Source organism: Bactrocera dorsalis, chromosome 3 (genome assembly GCF_023373825.1).
Source record: "Bactrocera dorsalis isolate Fly_Bdor chromosome 3, ASM2337382v1, whole genome shotgun sequence".
NCBI classification, from domain to species: Eukaryota; Metazoa; Arthropoda; class Insecta; order Diptera; family Tephritidae; genus Bactrocera; species Bactrocera dorsalis.
In genome coordinates, this window is record NC_064305.1 from 16971780 (window position 1) to 16994266 (window position 22487).

The 22487-nt window shown below is 39.8% G+C and overlaps 1 protein-coding gene across 4 annotated transcripts in view; it reads right to left on the reverse strand.

Annotated features, from left to right (window-relative positions):
• Positions 1–22487, reverse strand: part of LOC105226277 (uncharacterized) — a 314083-nt gene that overhangs the window by 249356 nt on the left and 42240 nt on the right. For all 4 annotated transcript variants that reach the window (XM_049452483.1, XM_049452485.1, XM_049452482.1 and 1 more), the window contains exons 3-4: positions 19807–20611; positions 2442–2534 (exon numbers count right to left, since the gene is read on the reverse strand). In XM_049452483.1, the coding sequence (XP_049308440.1) occupies positions 2442–2534; positions 19807–20611 (898 nt within the window). The remainder of the gene's footprint in view (positions 1–2441; positions 2535–19806; positions 20612–22487) is intronic.

Genomic DNA, 22487 nt, shown 5'->3' on the forward strand with positions numbered 1-22487 from the left:
TAAAAATAAAATAAAAAAAATATTAAAAAAAAACAAAAAAAATATATAAAATACAATAAAAAATTAAAAGATAATAAAGCGTAAATAAAAGCAACAAATAAATTATAAATAAAAGAACATAAATAATTATAAAACATATTGGCGCGTTTGTGTGTGTGGACAGAAAAAGCTGCGTGTATACGCTGTTATTGTTATTATTGCCTCTCAAGTGTGACTTGACAGCAAAATCAGCAACAAAAGTAACAACATGAGCCCAACGTGAAAGGGCAAAGAACTAGGGCCGAGTGGGGTCGCGGGAAGAGTATCGTATATTTCGCTTTTTACTTTGTATACCCTAAACAGGGTCGCTATCGAGCGTATTGTGTGCTTAATGATGAGACCTCATCAGTTAGGCGTCAGGCATGCGCCAAAATCTTGGAAAAAACCTGTGAAAATGGAATCGACACACACCACCTCTTCGTCGATTTCAAAGCTGCTTTTGACAGCACGAAAAGGAACTGCTTTTATGCCGCTAGACCTAAATTTGGTTTCCCTCCAAAGCTACGGCTGTGTAAGCTCACGTTGAGCTACACCAAAAGCTCCGTCGGGATCGGTTAGGACCTCTTCGAGCCGTTTGATACCAAGCGCGGTTTCAGACAAGAAGACTCCCATCGTGACTTCTTCAATCTAGCGCTGAAGTTTTTCTTTAGCCGTTAGTTCTGCTTTCACCAGACTGTATAAGGAAGCGAAGCATATGGATCTGGTTGTGAACGAGGGCATCTCCTGTCATCAAACAAACAGTCATCACACTCGCGACTTGGCTCCTACATAACTGTTGACAACGTCCAGTGTGTTGAACGGGGGTACCTGCTGACGTTGATCCACACCCTGACAATGCCAGGCATTTTCGCTACAAATTGGCAGTTTCGAAAGGACCCACTAACTACCTTGGTAGGGTTCGAAGCCCATCTAAAACCTCTGCCGTACTTTGGGTTGCAATGCAACTCCACATTCAACTGACAAAGTGTCGGTTCTTCCCGCATTTGGGTTTTAACCACAAACCACCACGATACTCCCCGTGGGGCCAGTCCGCATGAGCAGGTTGAGCGAACACCAAGGGCTCCGTCGTACCACAATTAAATATCCGGACAGACCTCGCAGCCGAAACTACTACCAGTTGAGCTTCCATAATGTTCAGGACTGGTGGCCAGAGGTTGGACCCTATACACCCGCATATACCATTCACACAAGAAGCTAGCCCCAATTCTCAGTTAAAGGCCTTCGGCGCCTAAACAAACGTCCCTAAGTTTTCGTCATTCCGACTAGTGGATATCATACCGCTTTCATCTAAACGTCCATCAGCTCAGCCAATCCCCATACCAGCCAGTTAACTAATGTCCGGGTACATCGGACATTCTGCAATCACATGCACCGAGTCCTCTACCCCCGTCCCACAAAAACAACCTATCAGACAGGTGCATCTGATGCAAAAATGCATTCCAAGGCCCATGCTCCGTAAGCAGAAAACTCAGACTCAAACCAAATCTGAAGTCTAGGTTACCCTCAACCCATTGTCCCGAATCTACACAAAAGTCACTCGACGATTAGGACTATTGTCCCAACGGTCTTGCCATCTACACCAGACCCTATATATGTATCTCTCACGACACTGTTGACAGTCATAACTTCGAAATCGTAGATAATTTTGTCTATCTTGGCACCAGCATTAATACCAACAACAACGTCAGCCTGGAAATCCAAAGCAGAATAACTCTTGCCAACAGGTGGTAGTCCTCGGACTGAGTTGGCAATAACCAGAGTTGGAAGTAACGTCCTCTCTCGACGAGCAAACACCAAACCCTACAAATCACTCATCATCCCCATCGTGGTGCAGAGGCTTGGACGATGACAACATCTGATGAATCGGCGTTCCGAGTTTTCGAGAGATAGGTTCTGCGATTTATGATCCTTTGCTCATTGGTACCACAGTCGATGGAGCGATGGGCGATTGTCGGAAACAAAGATATAGGATCATTACATAGCTGTTGTTCAAACTGTTTGGATAAGTCCATGCATAGAAAATATTTTTACTCGAAACAATATCTTGCTAAAATCTCCGAAGATGTTCTCGAGATCCGACTTATCAGTTTTATTTATACATACATATGTATAGTTACTTTAAGAAGTGCACCTGTGAAGGGTATTATGGCTTTGCTGTTTCATATACATATGAAAATTTTATATGCTTTATTGCTTTCGCGAAAAAAAATGTATCAAGCAACAACAACACAATATGCAATAATAACAGTAACAATGTTTGCGGGTCGATCTTTTCGCTCGCTTTTGAAATGTTGTCTACAAAAATAATAAGAACAAGCTTAAGCTTAAGTATTATAAAAACCAAAACAAAAATAAAAAAAGATATAAAACGACACAAATAAGAAAGAATGCCACCAACAAACCTTTAAGATCATGTCGCCGGCAACTAAGCCAGCAATTTGTGCCGCTCCACCTGGTTTAACGCTTTCAACAAAAACTGGATTGTCGCCGGAGACCTGCAATGAAGGAGAGATAATAAGTAAAAAATACTTTAAATGACTATAATTTCAAAAGAAAAATTTGCAAAAACAAATAACCTACTTTTCAAAAGTCAAAAGCAAAGCGTAGAAAAATCAAAAAGAAAAAGAAAATAAAAAAGATCATAATATTAAAAAATAACGCTGCTGCCGAGATACAACTCTCGAGTAATTTTGCTAAAAAAAGTATTTGCAAAAATATAAATCGCCGTTAAGAAGATTAGATATTCGCGTCGTTAGTACAGGTTTCTTTAAAGCAGAACCTTGCGGTTCCCAAATGGTTTCGTACTAGTCCATAATTTAAGAAGATTCTTCACGAGTATGTTAAATTCGACGAATTATTATATAAGTCAACTCTGATAACGACCAGGTCACGAAAATTTTAAGCATTCACTAAAGTGAGAAGGTGAACCGTCCCTCCCTAGTCTTGTGCGCTGTGTTTGGGACCCGCCACGTAAAACAAGCCTCGAACGAGAGACCCCCTTTTGATGACGAACATGGTAAATGTATAAGGATTGCGATTTAAGGGCATGCACCTGCAATGTTCGGTACCTTAATTGGGAAGGTGCCGCTGCCCAGTTGGTTGGTGCCCTCGTAAAAGTAAAGGCTGACCAAGAGTTGAGATGAACAGGATAAGCACTGAGACGGGTAGGTCCTCGTGGCACTTACTATAGCGGCCATATAAAAGAACACAAATTCAGATTCATGGTGGAAGAGATTTCGTCGCCGAGTGCTGTCATTCACACCGGTGGATTAAAGTCTAGCCCCAATCTGCATCAAAGCGAAGCTCTGCAACATATCGCTGATTTGCCCACGCCCCGACGAAAGGAATGGACGATGTGACTGAGGATGCCTTCTATGAGCGCTTGGAACGCACCTATGAGAGCTGTCCCCGCCACGATGTCAAGATCGTGCTTGACGACTTTAATGCCAGGGTGGGCAAAGAAGGTATCTTTGGGACATGAGTCTGTAAATTCAGTCTCCATAATGGTATCAAATGTGAATAATTAACTGGGCATGCAAAAAGGTGGTTAGAGTCTTGCGGGCACTCGTTGCATGCTGGACATAATTTTGATATGTCGGGGTCAATTCTATATAAGAAGGATTAACCTGCTATAGTATCCAGAACGAAGCTACGGAAAGGTCACTCTCGATGCTTTAACTCCAAGTACGCCACTGACTGAGAGGGAGATGTTGAGAGATGAAGATGTTTATGGCTCCACTCTGAAAGCAGTCAATTGTCTTGTATCGTCGACGTATTTGAGGAAGGACCTGTTGATGGTGCCTAGGAGGTAATTCTTGGAAGCATGCGGGCCTCACTGTGCAGATGTTCGATAGGAGACATCGAAAGGTATCCCGTAATAGTCCGGAGTTCGGTATTCAGACACTGTTGTGTCTTCCTGGTCTGCGTTTTACTGCATCCAGGCGACCATTTTGAATTTTCCCAACAACGTTTCTTTGTCTTTTCTCCAGTGCTGCTGGCTAGCGACTTCATTATTTTGTTGCGGCTCTGTATTTTGGCAATGATCGCGGTCGTGTGAGGAGTGAAGGAGCACATGTTGTCGGGGGGCACACCTAAAATCTTAGAGTTATTAACTGTCGGAATTTTAACGCCATCGACTCCAATATTAAGGTCAAGTCAGTACTCCTACGTCCAGCATGTGAACATGGTCACTGTGGTTTTGAGGAGAGTGTTAGGATCCGTGCAGCGAGGAAGCGAGAAAGGTTGGAGAGATAGCCATTTACTTTTTTCGGAGATTTGGACTCGTTTGGACCGGTTAGTTTTCAGAGTTCCGACCTGTTACCATTCTATTGATGGCGGGACTTGGAAGCTGTGGCCTGACACCCATACTAACCTTATCACAAAGTGACTAGATGGCGGTGATTGCGACGTTAGGCATCTGCACTGTTTATTGTCCAAGGCAACGACACACTCTCCGAACATATTACTCGGATCGGACCACTATAACATGCACCATACAAACCGACCGCTCAGAAACAAGTTCTTTGGAGGAATATTTTGTATTTGTCAAGTGTGTTATAGCTTCCGTTTAACCGCGTCAACGTTTTTTCTTGTTTTTAATATAAAACACACAAAGTCTTCGACCAGGAACGTCTACAGAGACTACTTTAAACAAATACTTACTCAAGCGAATTCCTGTAAATGCACGAGTAGGCGACTACTCTCTAACAGCTGTCGCAGCTTCAATCTCTCATGATGCATGGACCGCACATGTTTAGGCAGAGATTCTGCTTACACATCATCACCGTCATCAGCACAATCCCACCAAGTCTTTATTAGCTCTATTATTGTGCGAAATTTCCCGGTTATGAGTAATGCAACAAAGCTAGAAATTAACAAAATTTATTTGTTTATATTTATACGCCAACAACAGCGCCACAAACCGCAAAGGAACACGCACACACACGCGGAGAAGCCGCATCAAATGCTGGACAAATGCCAAAACAAAAAGCGAAAAGTGAAAACCAACGTTTAGCGTATGTACATATGTATATGTTAGGTGTATGTACATATGTAGTTGTGGAAAAATTGCACATACTGACATGTCATGTTTCGAAAAACTTTTCTGAGCGACGACAGCGAGCGAGCGTGTCTTATTTTTAAACTAAGCAATGACAGGCTGTCATCCGCCCATATGCGAGATCATAAAAAATCTTTGAGGCACATGTGTAAATATTGATGAGCCCAGCAGCAGCAGCTGCGGCAGCATCAGCAGGAGGCGGGAATCGCTGACGTGTGCTGAGCCAGTTGCCAACTACTTAAATGGTTTTGACTATGGCGACGGAGACTTTTGTGTGCGCAGCGAACTCATCGCTCACTGATTGTTGTTGGTGAAATGCATTTCTAATCGCTCTATATAAGTTAAGGTGCTTGTAGGCATATATGTCCGTGAAGTTTTTGTTGTTGTTAAACAAACACTCATGCACTTTAGCTTTGCCCTGAACGCATATTTCACCCGAGGCGCTGAATATTGGCCATCGACGACTTATTGACAGTGTGGCAAGTTCAAGTGCAAGTGTATAATGGCGCATCTTCGCACACTCGCACCGCCCCTACAATGTGGCTTATTGTTAATAATTAGCTATCGCAGCTCTTTGTTGTGCGCTGCTAAATTTAAATTTACTTGTTTTTGTTTTGCTTTCCATTTATTTCTCAATTTCAATTTTTGTTTAATGGAGTCAAGCGTGTGGGCGTTTGTGTATTTTATTACCAGTAGACATATTTACAAGCAGCTCATTGCTTTTTGTTTGCGCTGGGAACTTGTGCATACATATGTGTATATATGTATGTCCAGTGCTACGATCTCCGAAATCTACGAAAAATCGTGTTACCGATACAGTCACAAACTCTAGATTTCAATTTCAATAGGCGTCTTCGATTCGCCAACATTTGAGCTTTACTTTCTTGATAACAAATTTATATGAGAAAGCAATAACAAAGATATTTTTCAATAAGAGCGCAAAAGTATTATTCCTGTGAAACTACATTCTTTTGAATGGCCACCACGGGCACGTCCGCAGAAGTCTAGACACTGAGCCCAATCTTCGATGGTTTTTAAGCGTAAATCGGCCGATAATTATTTCTGGTTCGATATTCCTACGAAGTTCACCAACCTCCGCTGTATTTTTGGCATATACCATAGACTTCATAACCCCTCACGAAATACTCTAAAGGTGTTAAATCGCACGACCGAGGTGGCCAATCGTGAGATAACACGTTCACCAAACTTGTTTTTCAATAAATCGATTGTGACCTTCGCTGTGTGGCTTGTGGCGCCGTCCTGTTGGAACCACATATTGTCCAAGTACATATCATCCAATTCGGGCCAAAAATATTCGGTTATCATTGAGCGGTAGCGTTGTCTATTCACAGTAACGTTCCTCTCTTGATCATCATGGAAGAAGTACGGCCGAAAGACTCCGCCGATCCATAAACCGCACGAAACCCTAATTTTCTTGGAATGCAATGGTGACTCATGTAGTACGTGTGGATTGCTGCCAAACCAATAACGCATATTGTGCTTATTGACAAAGCCATTCAGCCAGAAATGTGTCTCATCGTTGTAGATGATTTTTTTATGAAAAACCGGATAATTTTCAAGTTTTTGCTCAGCCCAATTCACGAACAAACGACGATTCTGGTGGTCAAGCGGCTTCAGTCAATTTGATTTTGTAATGATGTTGTCCAAGATTTTTTCGCAAAATTTGCCACAACGACGTCATATAGATGCCCAACCCTTGATAACGACGTGTCAGAGACTGGTTTGGGTCTTCCTCAATTGTTGCGCTATTGGCAGCAATATTCTCGACATTACGGGTACTTCTTTGCCTCACTAGCAGGGGAACATTTCGTACTGTGCCTGTGGATCTACTATATGCTCAATTTTTGATCGACAGGGCGCTTATGATGACCATAAATTAGACGTAGCACTCTTAAAGTTGACTCCGAATTACGGCAGTAAATTTTAATAATTTCGACTCGTTGTTGGCTCGTATATCAGTCCACGATAAAATGACAAACCTTACTGAAAAGAAATGTGAAAAGAGCGGGAAAAATATGGCATATATTCAGTCTTTTGCGAAGCCAAAGGAAAAACTGCTGCAGATATTAGCTAAGAAAAAAACGCTCCGAGCCGTTCACAAATCTGCTTAGATGTTTTACCTAAACACCTGAATGTCTAAAAGTATAAGATCTTGCAAAAGCGGGACATTCGAGGAGAAAGTGTTGAGACGATCTCAACTTTTTTCAAACAGCTGCCTCCGGTAAGATGTTCTTACTGCATTGGTGGACGGAGAAGAATATTGCGACTGCACAGCTGCTGGTAGTGGACCAACGCTTGCTGAGCTAATTTAAGACTCAACAATCCAGTAGTAAACCCTAAGAAGCCAATGGAGCTCCTACCCGTTTCCAGCAAGCTCATCAGCCTTACAGTTTCCTGCAATATCGTTGTGGCCAGGGACCCAAACCATGATTGATGCTATAAATAAAGAGTCTAGATATCCTTTCACTGGTCTTGAAGGCACAGTCCGCTAGCTCAGGGAGCCTAAAACTCGAGATAGAGCTGATGGAAAGCTCCCAAAAGGGTACTCCTCCACCAACCCTTCTCGCAAGCTTTGAACCATCCGTAAAAAAGTTCACTGCTTCTCTCCTCCAAAAAATCCTACCCTCCCATGCTTCTCACGAAGGTATGTGAGATAAGAAACGATAACCAGGGTTAGACCATCACGATCTGGTAATCCAAGAATTTTAGAATAAACTCAAAGTGTAAAAGGATGTCAGAGCAGTCATCGAAGTACCCAAATACTCTGAGTTAGAGGGCAGCTTTCGGGGCTATGTCAACCAGTATTACATGCAGCAAGGCATTCAGCGCTACAGTTGGTGTGGTGTACCACAAATACTGAAGACAAAGTCATAATGTTCCCACATCTAAAAACACTTAAAATTTATAATTTTTTTTTAGAAAATCTGCCATTCTTTTTTTAGTATATTAAGCATCTTTCCATTTCAAGTTCAATCCGGTTAATGAATTGTTCCACTACTTTGGAGAAGTGTTCGGCCAAACATGTATTTCTACACTATTTTGTGTATGTGTACGTTTGTTTATGTCGATCAGCACCCGAATCCCTAAATGCATCAGCGGAAGTTGCTTTTAGTATCAAAATGCACAAGATTTTCAAGCGAATTTATTAATTCATAATTCGGCACAATGTGTTTACATTAAATTTAAACAGTTTGAGTAATAATCAAGAGATTTAATGTATTTTTATCGCAAGAATAACAGCGACTAAATATGAAATGAGATTTATGCATTTCTATATAAACTGTTTTCTTTCATGAGGAATCAATGTAACGATTTCGATTTATAGGTTATGTTGAGTTGATTTAGTTGAATAACATTTACAACTAAACTAACTTTGACCTTTACAACATTTTTACAAATATTATTGTCGAGCCAGATTGTTATCTGTTAGTTAACTAAGGGGTACCTTAATGTCGTAAGCAACTGGACCTTTCCATAACTCCTAGCAAGACCGAACTGGTTTTATTCCCCAGGAAGTATAAAATATCAGCGGGATGAACGCGTTTTCAGCCTTCTGACAGAGTTAAGTACCTAAGGCTCAACGGAGACAGGAAGCTTTTATGAAAACACAGCATCGTAGAAGGAGCAAAGTGAGCAACGGTTGCCCTGTACTGCTTTAGGGGACCCATTTGGACAGATATTCTCACGCAAACGCCTCAATACGGACAAATAGAACTCCTTATTAAACGTCTGCCCTCCCAAGCAAATTCATGATGTACCAAACCACAAATATCGAAAAGAAAACCATGAGATCACCTTGACTTTTGAGTGCCTATGAAGTGGTTGTCTTTGGTTTCGACTTCTTTTTTCCCTCATTTTCAATGATTGCTGACTTGTTAAGCCTCATAAAGTCATGTCTCATGATGGGGATTCTCACCCATGGTAGTTCTTTGGCTTTATGTAACTATAGTTAAGCCTTTAATGTTCCACGAAATTTTTGTTTGGTGAAAGATGATCAAACACATTGCACTCACGAAAAATTGGAAAGTGTTCAACAGGCTGCTTGCATCAGGATTTGAGGTGCAATAGGAACCGCACCAATAAAAACTTGCTGAATATACAACCTGTGGAACAAACCACGAAGTGTATAGCCGCAAAAGCTGCCTTCAGACACAGAAAATCTGGTTACTTAGATGAATCCTCACACTTTTTGATTGCATTTCAAAATATTTGGATTAGTAGATGGCCGAATCTAGCCTTAACTGACGCTTCTCTGCTTACATACCTTCCAGGAATGCATGGGAGGAAAGGACTCGCTGAAAAAGAGGGTTGGTGAGCTTTTTTACGGATGACAGGTACTTCAACCTCAATAACTTCGGGCATCTTGTTGGCATCTTGTGATTCACTAGTGCACTGTAGGACCTCAGACAAAATCAGCAAGCGCTCGTCGACTACTAACCACTATGCAGTCACGAAGTCCTTTTGGCACAGGGTAAATCGTAAGAAGTCCAGGGAACACTTCGCTCTCACCAAGGTTCACCTTTCAATGGTTGTAGGAATTCTTACTGAAAACTGTCCGTTTGGGACTCATGCAGTAAGATTGAATATCTTGCCGGATGACATGGACAAGGAACTAAAAAACTAGTGAAACTCAAAATAAGCAACCCATATCATTGATGATTCAAATTTTTTGCAAGAAGTATCTTTTTTATTATAATGAGAAAATAATAAAAACATCATGAAACTCAGCAGAGAAATATGAAATTTCATGACAATATTGACATTGATGCTGCGACACATAATAATTTATCATTTTTAATTACTTGCGAGCCGCCGCATGCGGCGATCAGTTACATCAGACAGCGAAGTGAGCGTAAAAGATCAACGGTGACGGTGAGATAATTTGCCAAACAAACTCGCATATTTGTGCCCAAAAAATAAGGTGTTATTGTATTTATTTTGAAAATTCTTTATTTCTTCTTCCAAATCAATCTTATCCCCTTCAAAGTAATCCCCTCCCGATGCAATGCACTTATGGAAACGGATTTTCCAATCTTCGAAACACTGGTTGTAGTCACTTTCCGGGATGGCCTTCAGTTCCGTCTTCGCTGCGGCTTGAATCTTCTCTATCGTATAAAAACGGTGTCCCGGGTGCGGTCTTTTGAGCTTGGTGAACAGCCAGAAGTCGCACGGCGCCAGATCAGGTGAATACGGTGGTTGCGGAACGTTATGGGTTGAGTTTTTGGCAAAATGATCACGAATTACGAGGGCAGTATGGGATGATGCATTATCGTGGTGTAAAAGCCAGGAATTGTCTTTCCACAATTCCGACCTTTTTAGGCGGATAGCGTTACGCAAACGACGCATAACGTTCAAATAATATTCCTTGTTGACTGTTTGACCAGTTGGAAGGAATTCATAATGCACAACACCACGATAATCGAAGAAAACAGTCAACACCTTGATTTTTGAGCGACTTTGGCGCGATTTTTTTGGTCTCGGCTCTCTTTTGGCACGATATTCGTTCGATTGATCGGTTGTTTCGGGGTCGTAAGCATAGATCCAAGTCTCATCGCCTGTTATAATGCATTTCATGACACCCTGGTAGTCGGAAAGCATCGTTTCACACACTTCAACGCGACGTCTTTTTTCCAAAAAATTCAATGTTTTCGGTACCAATCGAGATTTGACGCACTTGAGCCCCAAAACATCCTTCAAAATGGTATTGACTGAGCCTTTCGATATGCCAACTTCTTCAGCAAGGTCTCTAACTGTTAATCGACGGTTTTTCAACACCAAATCTTTGATTTGTTGAACGTGAGCTTCGTCGGTTGAGGTCGATGGTCGCCCTGGACGCTCTTCCTCTTCGACACGTTCACGGCCGGCTTGGAACTCACTATACCACTTGTAAACATTTTTTTTAGACATAGCCTCACCACCAAAGGCTTTCTGCACTATCCTCAACGTATCCGCAGTAGAAAATTGATTCCGTGAATAAAATTTAATGCAAATTCTTTGCTCAACAAATTTCGACATCGCAAAAAACGAAAAACTCACTTTTAGCAGCTCACAAAACGACAATTATCTCAAACACAAATGAATATTTTCACATGAAATTTGCCATAAATGTGACTGACAGTACTACCAACCTAAAAAAAAAATAATTCTCCAAATCCTTCGACGATTGCAGTTTAAATTCTGTCACCTTTTTTGGGCACCTTATTTTTTGGGTACATATACAGCTATGGACATATAAATGGCACATTCATTTAAGTATACTTTCATATGCTAAAGTATCTTTAATATTCTTTCAAACAACCAAGTTTTTGCGGTTTTCTGAAAGTTTATTCCTTACATCTAAAATATAGCACAAACTCAATTCCGAATTCATTAATAACACAACAAAAATTATGAAAAGGTAAAAAAAGTGGTGAAATTAGATGGACGCATAAATGGCACAATCTGCAAAAGAGGGGAAAAGTCGAGTTAAAAACGTGTTTTTATCTGGTTTTTTGTGTACAAACAAGTTAGTAGCTAATATTTTGAGCTGTAGCCTTTGTTTTTAATGACTGCTTCACACTTGCGACTCATACTCTCAACCAGTTTTTCACACTTGGTCTTAGGTATGGCATGCCAAGCTTCCTGAACGGCAGCCCAAAGATCGTCCAGATTTTTATAATTTTTCTTCGCGACTCTAATCTTGACTTCATTCCATAAGTTTTAAATGGGATTTAAGTCGGGGCTCTGCGCTGGCTAATCGAAGACATCGATTTTCTCCGCACTAAACCAATTCTTAACTAGTTTGGAGGAGTGTTTGGGGTCATTGTCTTGCATAAATTTCCATTTAACTGGCATGTTATCGAAGGCATATGGTTCCATATGATGTCTCAAAATGTCTAAGTATTGAAACTTATCCATCTTGCCGTTTATCCGTACGAGTGGCCCTATGCCATGCCAGGAAAATGCACCCCAAACCATAATGTTTCCGCCCCCGTGTTTGATTGTCTTCTGTGTGAACCTTGGATTAAATTCTTGACTTTTAGGACGATGAACAAAGACTCTTCCATCTGGCCCTATCCTGTTGATCTTCGTTTCGTCACTCCACAATATGTTTTTCCAAAAATTGATTGCTTTTTCTTGATGGGCTCTGGCGAAGGCCAATCGTTTAGAAATGTTTTTTTTTGACAGGAGTGGCTTCTTCCTAGAAATGCGCCCAAACAAGTTTGCTTCATTCAGTCGTCTCCTGACAAGCCTACAGGATATTTCTGTATCCAATGATTGGTTGATATCGGCTGCCAGCTGTCGTGATGACTTGAATGGGTCATTTTTGGACATTCTTACAATAGCAGCATCCGCACGCGCATCTGTTTTTCGAGGCCTTGGTTTTCGAATTTGTGATTTTATCAATAAATCAGGGTTCTTCACACATGAATTAATTGCATTGTATACTTTTTTCCGAGAAATATTTAAATTTTTAGCAATTTCGGCCACTTTCTGTCTTCCTTAATGCATTTTCCATATGATTCGTCTTTCTTCTATTGTGGTATGCTTTCCTGATCCCATTATCTATAACTTATTTACTCAAAATACTTCTGATAAAAAACTATCCAACTATGGTAAATATCATGCGCTTCTATCGAAGTTTACGCGGGAACTGTGTATGCAAATTAGTTTGTGCCATTTACGTGTCCATTCAATATTAGTGTTGTTTACACAAAATTGATCACGGTAAATAATTAGCAAAACATAACGGAATATTTCGCCGCTGCAGATATGAGAGCTATTACGGGACAAAGTTGGATGCAAAAAATTTGACATTTCGAGCAATTTTTAATGGACAATTTTTAACATTTATTTGAAATATAATTTAGTGCCATTTATATGTCCATAGCTGTATGTGTATAAGAACGTTACAGTTTCTTGAAGATATTCTACGTGAATTTTTTAATGATGTTGGGAAAAAATAATAAGACGATAGGTTAAGAAACCTTGATATAAGGGAAGTTTAGAAAAGTTCGACCCCTTCACAAAACCCAGTTACGATCGAGCATGGCCAACTGATAGCAACGATCCATTGCAGGACCTAAATACTCCGAAGTATTGATCGTAAAAACGCTCACAAAGCATTTTGAGCCTGTCCGAAGTTTGTTGATCTTTCAATGATTTCCACATCACCTTACTTCTTACAACTTTTTTGTCCGAAAAATTTTTTTTAGCTATACCCAAGTACGCCTTTTGGACAATGACCAATGCGAACTCGTACAAATGCGGCAAGATGCACCTTGCTAAGAGTAGTTCAGTAGACCCAGCCAAACAGATGTCGTCTGATGTATGATTTAACTGATCGCACAGGAGCTAGTTGTTGAATAAGGCTCAAGCTCATAGACAAGATGCTCTACTTTTCGAGTTCACCGCCTTTTCCCCTATGACATGGTCCCCTAACTAGTCTGATATTAAAGTTTTTTAATAAGTTTAGAATATCCGGTAAGATTGATTTCAATGAACGTAAGGTTCATTTATAATTCGTTGTACGAATATTTAAATTTTAGAATGCTGCCCAAAACGAATAATTTAAAAGGTTTTCACTATATCTCGGGATCTAACTTTTCCTATGAAATTGAAGTCACAACACCTAACAAAAATGTTATGACATTGCGTCGCCGAAGTAATTTAAGTTTGAGGTAATACCGTTAACGCCTATTTGGTGGTAAATGATCGAAATTCGGCTTACCGAACCACATACAATGACTCCATTGGCTCATATTTAATGCAACCAATTTCGCACCTCAAAAAGTGTTTCGCAACACCAACCAAACGGCAGGTGACTACCAGACAGCATGGTTAAGTACGAAATGGCATGCTGACAAATGCAAATATAATTAATAACCCATAAATAATTTAAAAAATAAACGCAAGCTGCATTCTCGGACAACACCATCATCGTCGAAACACACACACACACTAACGCAATCACAAACGCATGCACAACAACACTGCGCGTCACCGAACATGCCGTTTGCAAAGTTGCATGATCGCTACATTATTAGTGCGAGCGAGTGAATTTTGGCGACTAGTCGGAGAGCGACAAAACGAACGATGACTTCATCTTCAATTTATAAACAAATATCTCAACTAAACGCTGACTTAATCGACGTCGACGACAACAAACGAAATGTAAATAGAAAATAACAAAAGTTACGACAACAATAATGCAAATGAAACCGAAAATAATAACCAAAAGAAGCAAATAACGCAGTCATCATCGGGCGTGAATAGCGAGTGGGTAAAAACGATTTAACTTCACAAATGTGTACATATGTATATTATATACATATACAACATACAGATATAACGGGTGATTTTTTTGAGGTTAGGATTTTCATGCATTAGTATTTGACAGATCGCGTGGGATTTCAGACATGGTGTCAAAGAGAAAGATGCTCAGTATGCTTTGACATTTCATCATGAATAGACTTACTAACGAGCAACGCTTGCAAATCATTGAATTTTATTACCAAAATCAGTGTTCGGTTCGAAATGTGTTTCGCGACAAATTTTGTTCAGCGATGAGGCTCATTTCTGGTTGAATGGCTACGTAAATAAGCAAAATTGCCGCATTTGGGGTGAAGAGCAACCAGAAGCCGTTCAAGAACTGCCCATGCATCCCGAAAAATGCACTGTTTGGTGTGGTTTGTACGCTGGTGGAATCATTGGACCGTATTTTTTCAAAGATGCTGTTGGACGCAACGTTACGGTGAATGGCGATCGCTATCGTTTGATGCTAACAAACTTTTTGTTGCCAAAAATGGAAGAACTGAACTTGGTTGACATGTGGTTTCAACAAGATGGCGCTACATGCCACACAGCTCGCGATTCTATGGCCATTTTGAGGGAAAACTTCGGACAACAATTCATCTCAAGAAATGGACCCGTAAGTTGGCCACCAAGATCATGCGATTTAACGCCTTTAGACTATTTTTTGTGGGGCTACGTCAAGTCTAAAGTCTACAGAAATAAGCCAGCAACTATTCCAGCTTTGGAAGACAACATTTCCGAAGAAATTCGGGCTATTCCGGCCGAAATGCTCGAAAAAGTTGCCCAAAATTGGACTTTCCGAATGGACCACCTAAGACGCAGCCGCGGTCAACATTTAAATGAAATTATCTTCAAAAAGTAAATGTCATGAACCAATCTAACGTTTCAAATAAAGAACCGATGAGATTTTGCAAATTTTATGCGTTTTTTTTTTAAAAAAAGTTATCAAGCTCTTAAAAAATCACCCTTTACAATTACATCAATGAATATAGAAATAGATGTGTTAAATGAGCTCTCATCACTTACAACCGACTGATGACAAAAATTAAATTTGAGAATTAACATGTAAGGAAAGCCTGAATTCGGACGCAAACGAAAATTCCCATTTCTGAGTCAATGGATATGTAAACAAGCTCGAAGTTCGTACATTTGATATATAAAGTTTAAAGTCTATGCGGACAACCCCGCTTCGATTCCGGCCTTGGAGCAAGACATCACACGTGTCATTCGCCAGTTGCCAGTCGAAATGCCCGAACGAGTCATCGAAAATTAGACTCAACGGATGAACCATCGGAGATGTAGCCGCGACCAACTTTTGAAAGAAAGAATCTTCAAAAAAAACCTGATGTTTATGTACATATTAATACCACCCTTTATCTACCTCGATTAGTCGTAGGTGATACAAATAATCGTTTGGTGAAAAAACTACAGGGTGGGCATCTAACGTTTTAAATTTGAATTATCTATATCTCGACATTGGTAACGTGAAATACCATTCGGAAAGTGACAGATATTCAGTAAAAAGTCTAAAATTTACGAAATGGGTCGCTATTCACTATTCCACAGTTCGCAGATTGGGCAGAAGATCGTTTGACCGAGGATGGTCAATTGTACCGAAAAATCTTCTTTTCGAACGAGGCTCATTTCCACCTCGAGGGTTACGTTAACAAGCAGAATTGTCGCATTTGGGGCACAGAAACCCCGCACGTAATCGTCGAGAAGCCAATACACCCAGCATGAATCACTGTATGGTGCGGGTTTTGGTCTGGTGGAATAATCGGCCCATTTTTCTTCGAAAATGAAGAAGGAACCGTAACCATCAATGGTGAGCGATATCGCGCAATCTTAATCGAATTTTTCTTCAAGCAAATTGAAGAGGAAGACTTGGACAACATTTGGTTCCAGCAGGACGGCGCTATGTGCCAACAGCAAACGCTACACTCAATCTTTTACGCCCTATCTTCGAATTTTAAAATTGTATATGGCCCGCCCTATATTATACCCTGTAACACCATGTTGCGTGAGTATTAGAAAAAGAAAACTTTATAAATTTACATGTCGTAAAATCGCATGTGATCATTTTTTTAACAAAATCGCATGCTTAGCGGCGACGCAGCAGAGCTCGGTAACTTTCCGTTAAATATAGTGGATGTAATTGTATGCGCGAATAAACAACAATTATTATTTTAGAAAAAATTACCGGCGAGTATGCTGTAAAACAAGCTCTGACGGTAGGCGCGCCGACGGTAATTAGTTTTGCAAAGTTGTTGTTTTTAAATCAGATTCATTTATACAAGTACATTCCCCCAGCAGAAGTCAGAGAATACCATATTTCACATTCCTCAAAACTTTGGAACATACAATACAGACCAAAAATATTAGAAGATAAAACAAGGCAGGTATTATCGACACTATTGGTACTATATGTTGTCTATGGTCCCTTTTAGAGATAGCTGATAACTAAAAAATCGAAAGCCTACCAAGATCTTAATAATTTACAAGTCTCAGGAGCTTTTCAACCTTCGAATCTGAGGTCTCAAAAACCATAGCCTTTATAAGACATATCGTAAGAAGTCGGAAGCTTTGCAACTAACATCCAAATGTGAGAACTGCAGATCTCAAAAACCACATTTGTTCATTGTGAACTAACTTCCGAATCTTAGATGTCCCAAAGCCATAGTAGTTATAAGACATATCGGCAGATTTTCAACCAACTTCCAAACCACATTTGTTCGTATGACATATAAACAGAAATCGGAAGATCTCCAGATATCAAAAACTATATTTTTCTTGTGACGTATAGAAGGGAATTGGAAGATTTTTAAACAACTTTCAAATCCCAGTCCTCCAGATTTCAAAAACTATATTTTTTGATATGAAATATGATGGAGACAATGAGAAGATTTTCAACTAACTTTCAAATCTTCAGATTCTAAAAACCCCTTATTCCTGAGATGACACATCGAAAAAAAACATTTTCAACTAACTTCCAAATGTCAGATCTTTAGTTTCTACAAACCATATTCTGCATATGACACATTGGCAGAAATCAGAAGAATTTTAACAAACTTCCAAATCTTGAATCTGAAGATCTAGCTTAGGTTAATTTGGTAGGCTAATAGAGCAATAGATTTTGATCCTCTGCGATATCAGATGGAGTTCTGTTGCTAGGTTCATAAGGAGTACTCCTATAGGTTGCCTGCGCTTGACGTGAATCATGGGTCATACCGTGGGGGCCCCAGATGCAGCGTAGTCTTGCCAAGACTAACGAAATTCCTTTTCATGAGCATTTTATTTATAATGTTTTCGCTTTCAGGACGTGATTAAAGCAGGAATTGTAATAATTCTTTTATAAAATCCTGTAGGAATTGTAATAATCCTTTTAGAAAATGCTATCTCACATTATCAATTGACTTCACGGATATTAAGCATTTAGTCAGATATATTATTTGACAGACTGTACATTTGCACACGGTTGATTTTAATTTTTGTTTTTCATTAATTTTTTAGGTTGCATGACAAATTTGTCACAGTTTCTGCGTATGCAAATCTTTGCGCTGCGAAGCATGAAATTTTCAGCGTTTAAGTTGAAATAAATTTCAATAGTTGATTTTAATCAACGATTTACGAAACCTGTAAGGCGGCATTGCAAAATGATTTCTTGCGGAAAATTTAGGCAGAAATATGCACACCTTTCATAACTCATAATTGCATAGAAAAAAGTATGTGGAAGTATGGATTTACATAAGTTTAAATTTATATATTTAATTCAACTTACAATGAAAGGATACATTATTAGAATTAAAGGCTGGGGCTGGAGCTAGAGTCGTTTCATTTCTTGATATGAATCGGTCGGTTCGAAAAGTGATGATTTCATTGAATGTATGGTTTGTATGTAGGAAAGTACCGTTCACACTATAGTCGGATCTATATAACCGGTACTTCTATCGAGCGTACTGTGTGAAAGACTGAAGCCTAACGTCAACAAACTGATTTGCATAAGACGTGGAATATATGTATACAATCGACCAGATTTTCACCGTGCGCCAAATCTTGGAAAAGACCGGTTAAAGGAATATTGACACACACCACCCCTTTGTCGATTTTAAAGTACGAAAAAGATGCCGTTATAACCGAATTTTGGCTGACGTTGAGCAACACCAAAAGCTCCGACAAGATCGGGAAGGATCTCTTCGAACCGTTTGACCAAGCGAGGTTTCACATAAAACGACTGCCTAACGTGCGACTTCTTCAATCTGTTGTTGCAGAAAATAATAATAAAGATACAATCTTCTATAGGAGTCTACAGCTGCTGGTGTACGCCGATGATAATGACAAATGCGTCGTTAACTCTGCTTTCTCCAGACTAGATAAGGAAGAGAAGCAAATAGGTCTCGTAGTGAACGACAGCAAGACGAAATATTTCCTGTCATCAAACAAAAAGTCGTCGCAATCACGACTTGGCTCCCACGTCACTGTAAACAGTCAAAACGTCGAAGTCGTAGATAACTTCCTCTATCTTTGAACAGGTATTACAACCAAAAACAGCGCCGCCTCGAAATCCAACGCAGAATAATTCTTGCCAACAGGTGCTAATTCGGACTCAGTAGGCAATTAAGAAGTGAAGTCCTCTCTCGACGAACAAAGACCGAACCAGGCATGGACGATGGCAACATCTGATGAGTCGATGTTACGAGTTTGCGAGAGAAAGGTTCTGCGGAAGATTTATGGTCCTTTGCGCATTGCCGAGATATACGATGACATTGACGAATTAAGAGACAGCGGCTACGCTAGCTATTATAGTTCATGTCGTCCGAATGGATGAAAACACTCCAGCCCAGAAAGTATTCGACGCAGTACCCGCCGAGGGAAGCTGAGGAAGAGGAAAACCTTCACTCTGTTGGGTAGAAATCAGGTAGAAAGGGACCTGGTCGCACCTGGAATCTCCAATTGGCGCCAAACAGCGAAAAGGAAGAATGACTGGCATGCTGTTGTAAACTGTACTCGTATAACTGCGTAAGCGGTTGATGAAGTGTTTTGTGAACACCAAGAACTATACGTCCGAGACCCTATAAAATATATATATCAATTATCTGAGTCGATTTTGCCTGTTTTTGGGATATCGACCTGATTATTACCAAAGGTAATGGTAAAAACTCCGAAGAAATTGTTCTGATCGGACCACTGTAGCTATACAAACTAATCGATCAAAATAATTATAGCTTCGGTGCAACCGGTGCAAAGTTAACGTTTTTTTTCCTGTTATACAATACTTCATTCAAATAAAATTCTGCTTTCCTGGCTAGAGCCTTAGTGGGAGTAAATAACATACTGTACTTGACGACACCCAGAAACTCAAATTTAAACAACTTATATGAACTTTAAGCACTCACCTTCATGCCGTAACCATTCTCGTCCTTACGCACCGTCAAGGTTAAATACTGAAAATTTTTTGGTGATTCCGGTATCGGAGTGATTTGCAATTGTGGACGTCGAGCCGAGGCCATATTAACGCTGCCACGTTGATTACCCGCATTGGTCACATTTACACCGCCACCCGCACTCGTGCCGTTAGCACCGAGGCCACCACTAAGTGGCACACTACCGCCACCCATCACTGCAACGCCACCAACACTACCACCGGTCGGTGTGCTAGCGAAAGCAACATTATTGCCACCAACACTATTGGACACCAGTATTGTTGGTGTTGTTGGCGTTACTGGCGAAAAACCGGCACCGAAGTTAGCTAGTGGTGTAGTGGGTGTGATGTTGCCACCATTCATATGTTTCAGTTTACTTTGCTGATAATTGACCGGCAGCGGTGGTGTTTGTGGTGGTATCGGTGAGTACGTAATGCCACTACCAAAATTACTGTTGTTGTTATTATTTGTTATACTAATGTTACCACTGCTGCCGGCGGCACTACTCGAGGCGGCGAGTGAGGGCGAACGTGGAATTTTCGATTTGGATTTACTTTTCTTGGAATTTTTCAGTTTGTTTTGTTTTGGTGGTGGCAATTCGGGTGGTGTATCCGTTGTGATTGTGTTGTTATTATTGGTGTTGTGTAAAAGTGGTTGTTGCTGTTGTTGGAGGTGTAAATCTGTTGTTGTAGTTGCAATTTGTGGATTAATATTTGATTCGTCTGGTAATTCCTGAACCTCGTCATACTCATGTTCATCGATACCAAAATCAATTAATCTGAAAATAGTGAGAAAACGAAATTAGTACAACTTGAGAAATATAGATTTTTTGATGTAAATTAGTAGACATATACTATTTAAAGTTTAAGGATTAAGCAGACATGGAAAAGGACGCAAATACATGATTTATTATATGGAAAAAGGTTGACATTTTAGTCACATCTTTTGTGGTTAAAAATAGGACAGATTCTGACCCTAAGCTTCCAGTAAGCTCGGATCATTTCTGAAGAGAAACTTTGCTTTATAAAATGTTATTAATAAATTGTGAAATGATGCTATATGACGCCAGCGATCTCACAAGTATCTTCACAATTATTCTTACAATTTCGGAAGAACTTACAATATTTTCTTTACGGAACGTAGCAGTTCCTCTACAAACCGTTGATCATCTTTATATATATAAATCTTCTGACCGTGTGTTTGCATTTGAACTGCTCCTAAACGGATGGACCGATTTTGATGAAATTTTGTGTGTATGTTCAAGGAGATTCGAGAATGGTTTAGATTTACAATTTGGCCCACTGGAGAATGTTTTTTAAATTATTTTTTCATTTTTAATCAATTGTTAATTTTGGAATGTTTGACCGATAGATGGCGCTACCATCGCAGTATCCAATATTCAAACCTTAAATTGACGTAAACGTGCATTAAAGAAAACGATGCCAAAGTAAAAGGCGACATCTATGGATCAAGTTTTTATATTGTGGACAGAGCTGTTCGTTCTTAAGTAATAAATTGGGTTATTCCTACATCTATGGGTAGCTATAACATTTTTTTCATACCTGCTAACTATTGGAGATGGTATCTTGACAGGCAATTTAAAATTGCAAAAGGTCTGACATAAAAAAATAGCGGCATAACTGAAGTGTTGATAAAAATTTGAGATATACAGAAATCTTTTCGAAGCATTGCACAGAGCAATGCAATATTTAAACGGGAACGATGAATACATATGTATATGCGTACAATTTCAAACTGATCCTTCCTGAAAAATAATAAAATTGCTAAATATTGGGAATGGTAGAATAGAACTGCAATCAAATACACAATGCAATGAATTAAAACTGGCTCATTTATCATTCGATGAATAATATACCACGGGCATCCCAAAAGACTGATGCCATAACCTTGCCAGCCGATTTTTTTGTCTTTCCACGCTTGAGAACCGTTTCTTAATATGCAGTCCACCAGGCTGACAATTGATTGGACTCGATTGATTTCACTGATGCACAGCCCAAATTCAATAGTATTTTTACCCCAAAAACCAATTCTTTCTTAACGCACGAAATGCTTTTTGATTCATTTTTGTTGCTTCATCAAAAATGCGATTATTCCTTAACTAATACTTATAATCTAACTAGAGATGACGCAAGCTACTTGAGACTAATTTTAGAGACCAAGCTTTCATGTAAACCAAATTTAGACGCTAGGACAGAGAAAGCAGTTACAGGACTTCACACCTGTAAAAGTATTGTGAGGCGCAAACGAGAATTAATGTCTCGAGTAACTCAGAGGGAATCCTCCTTATTAGTTGCGTTCAAAGGAATGGAAAGGAATGGTGAGGTTAGGGCAAAAACGGAAGGGAAGGAAGAGAAAGGGGCGAGGTGGACAGGAACGCACAGAGGCCATGGTGATATTGCTGGTAGATGTGAAGCAGATGAACTAGCCAGAGCAGGTATCAGTTTACAATTAGACTTCTGAAAAGCGAGAACTTATGTGCCTCTGACCACTTGTGTATATTTAATTGACGAACTCATTATAAATTGAACTGAGTCTCAGTAGCGTCACTCCCCGACATACTTAACAAACAGACAAAAGTGGCATTAATGGTATATGGCCGCACAAGCCGACTATAAAAATTCAATAGGAATGAC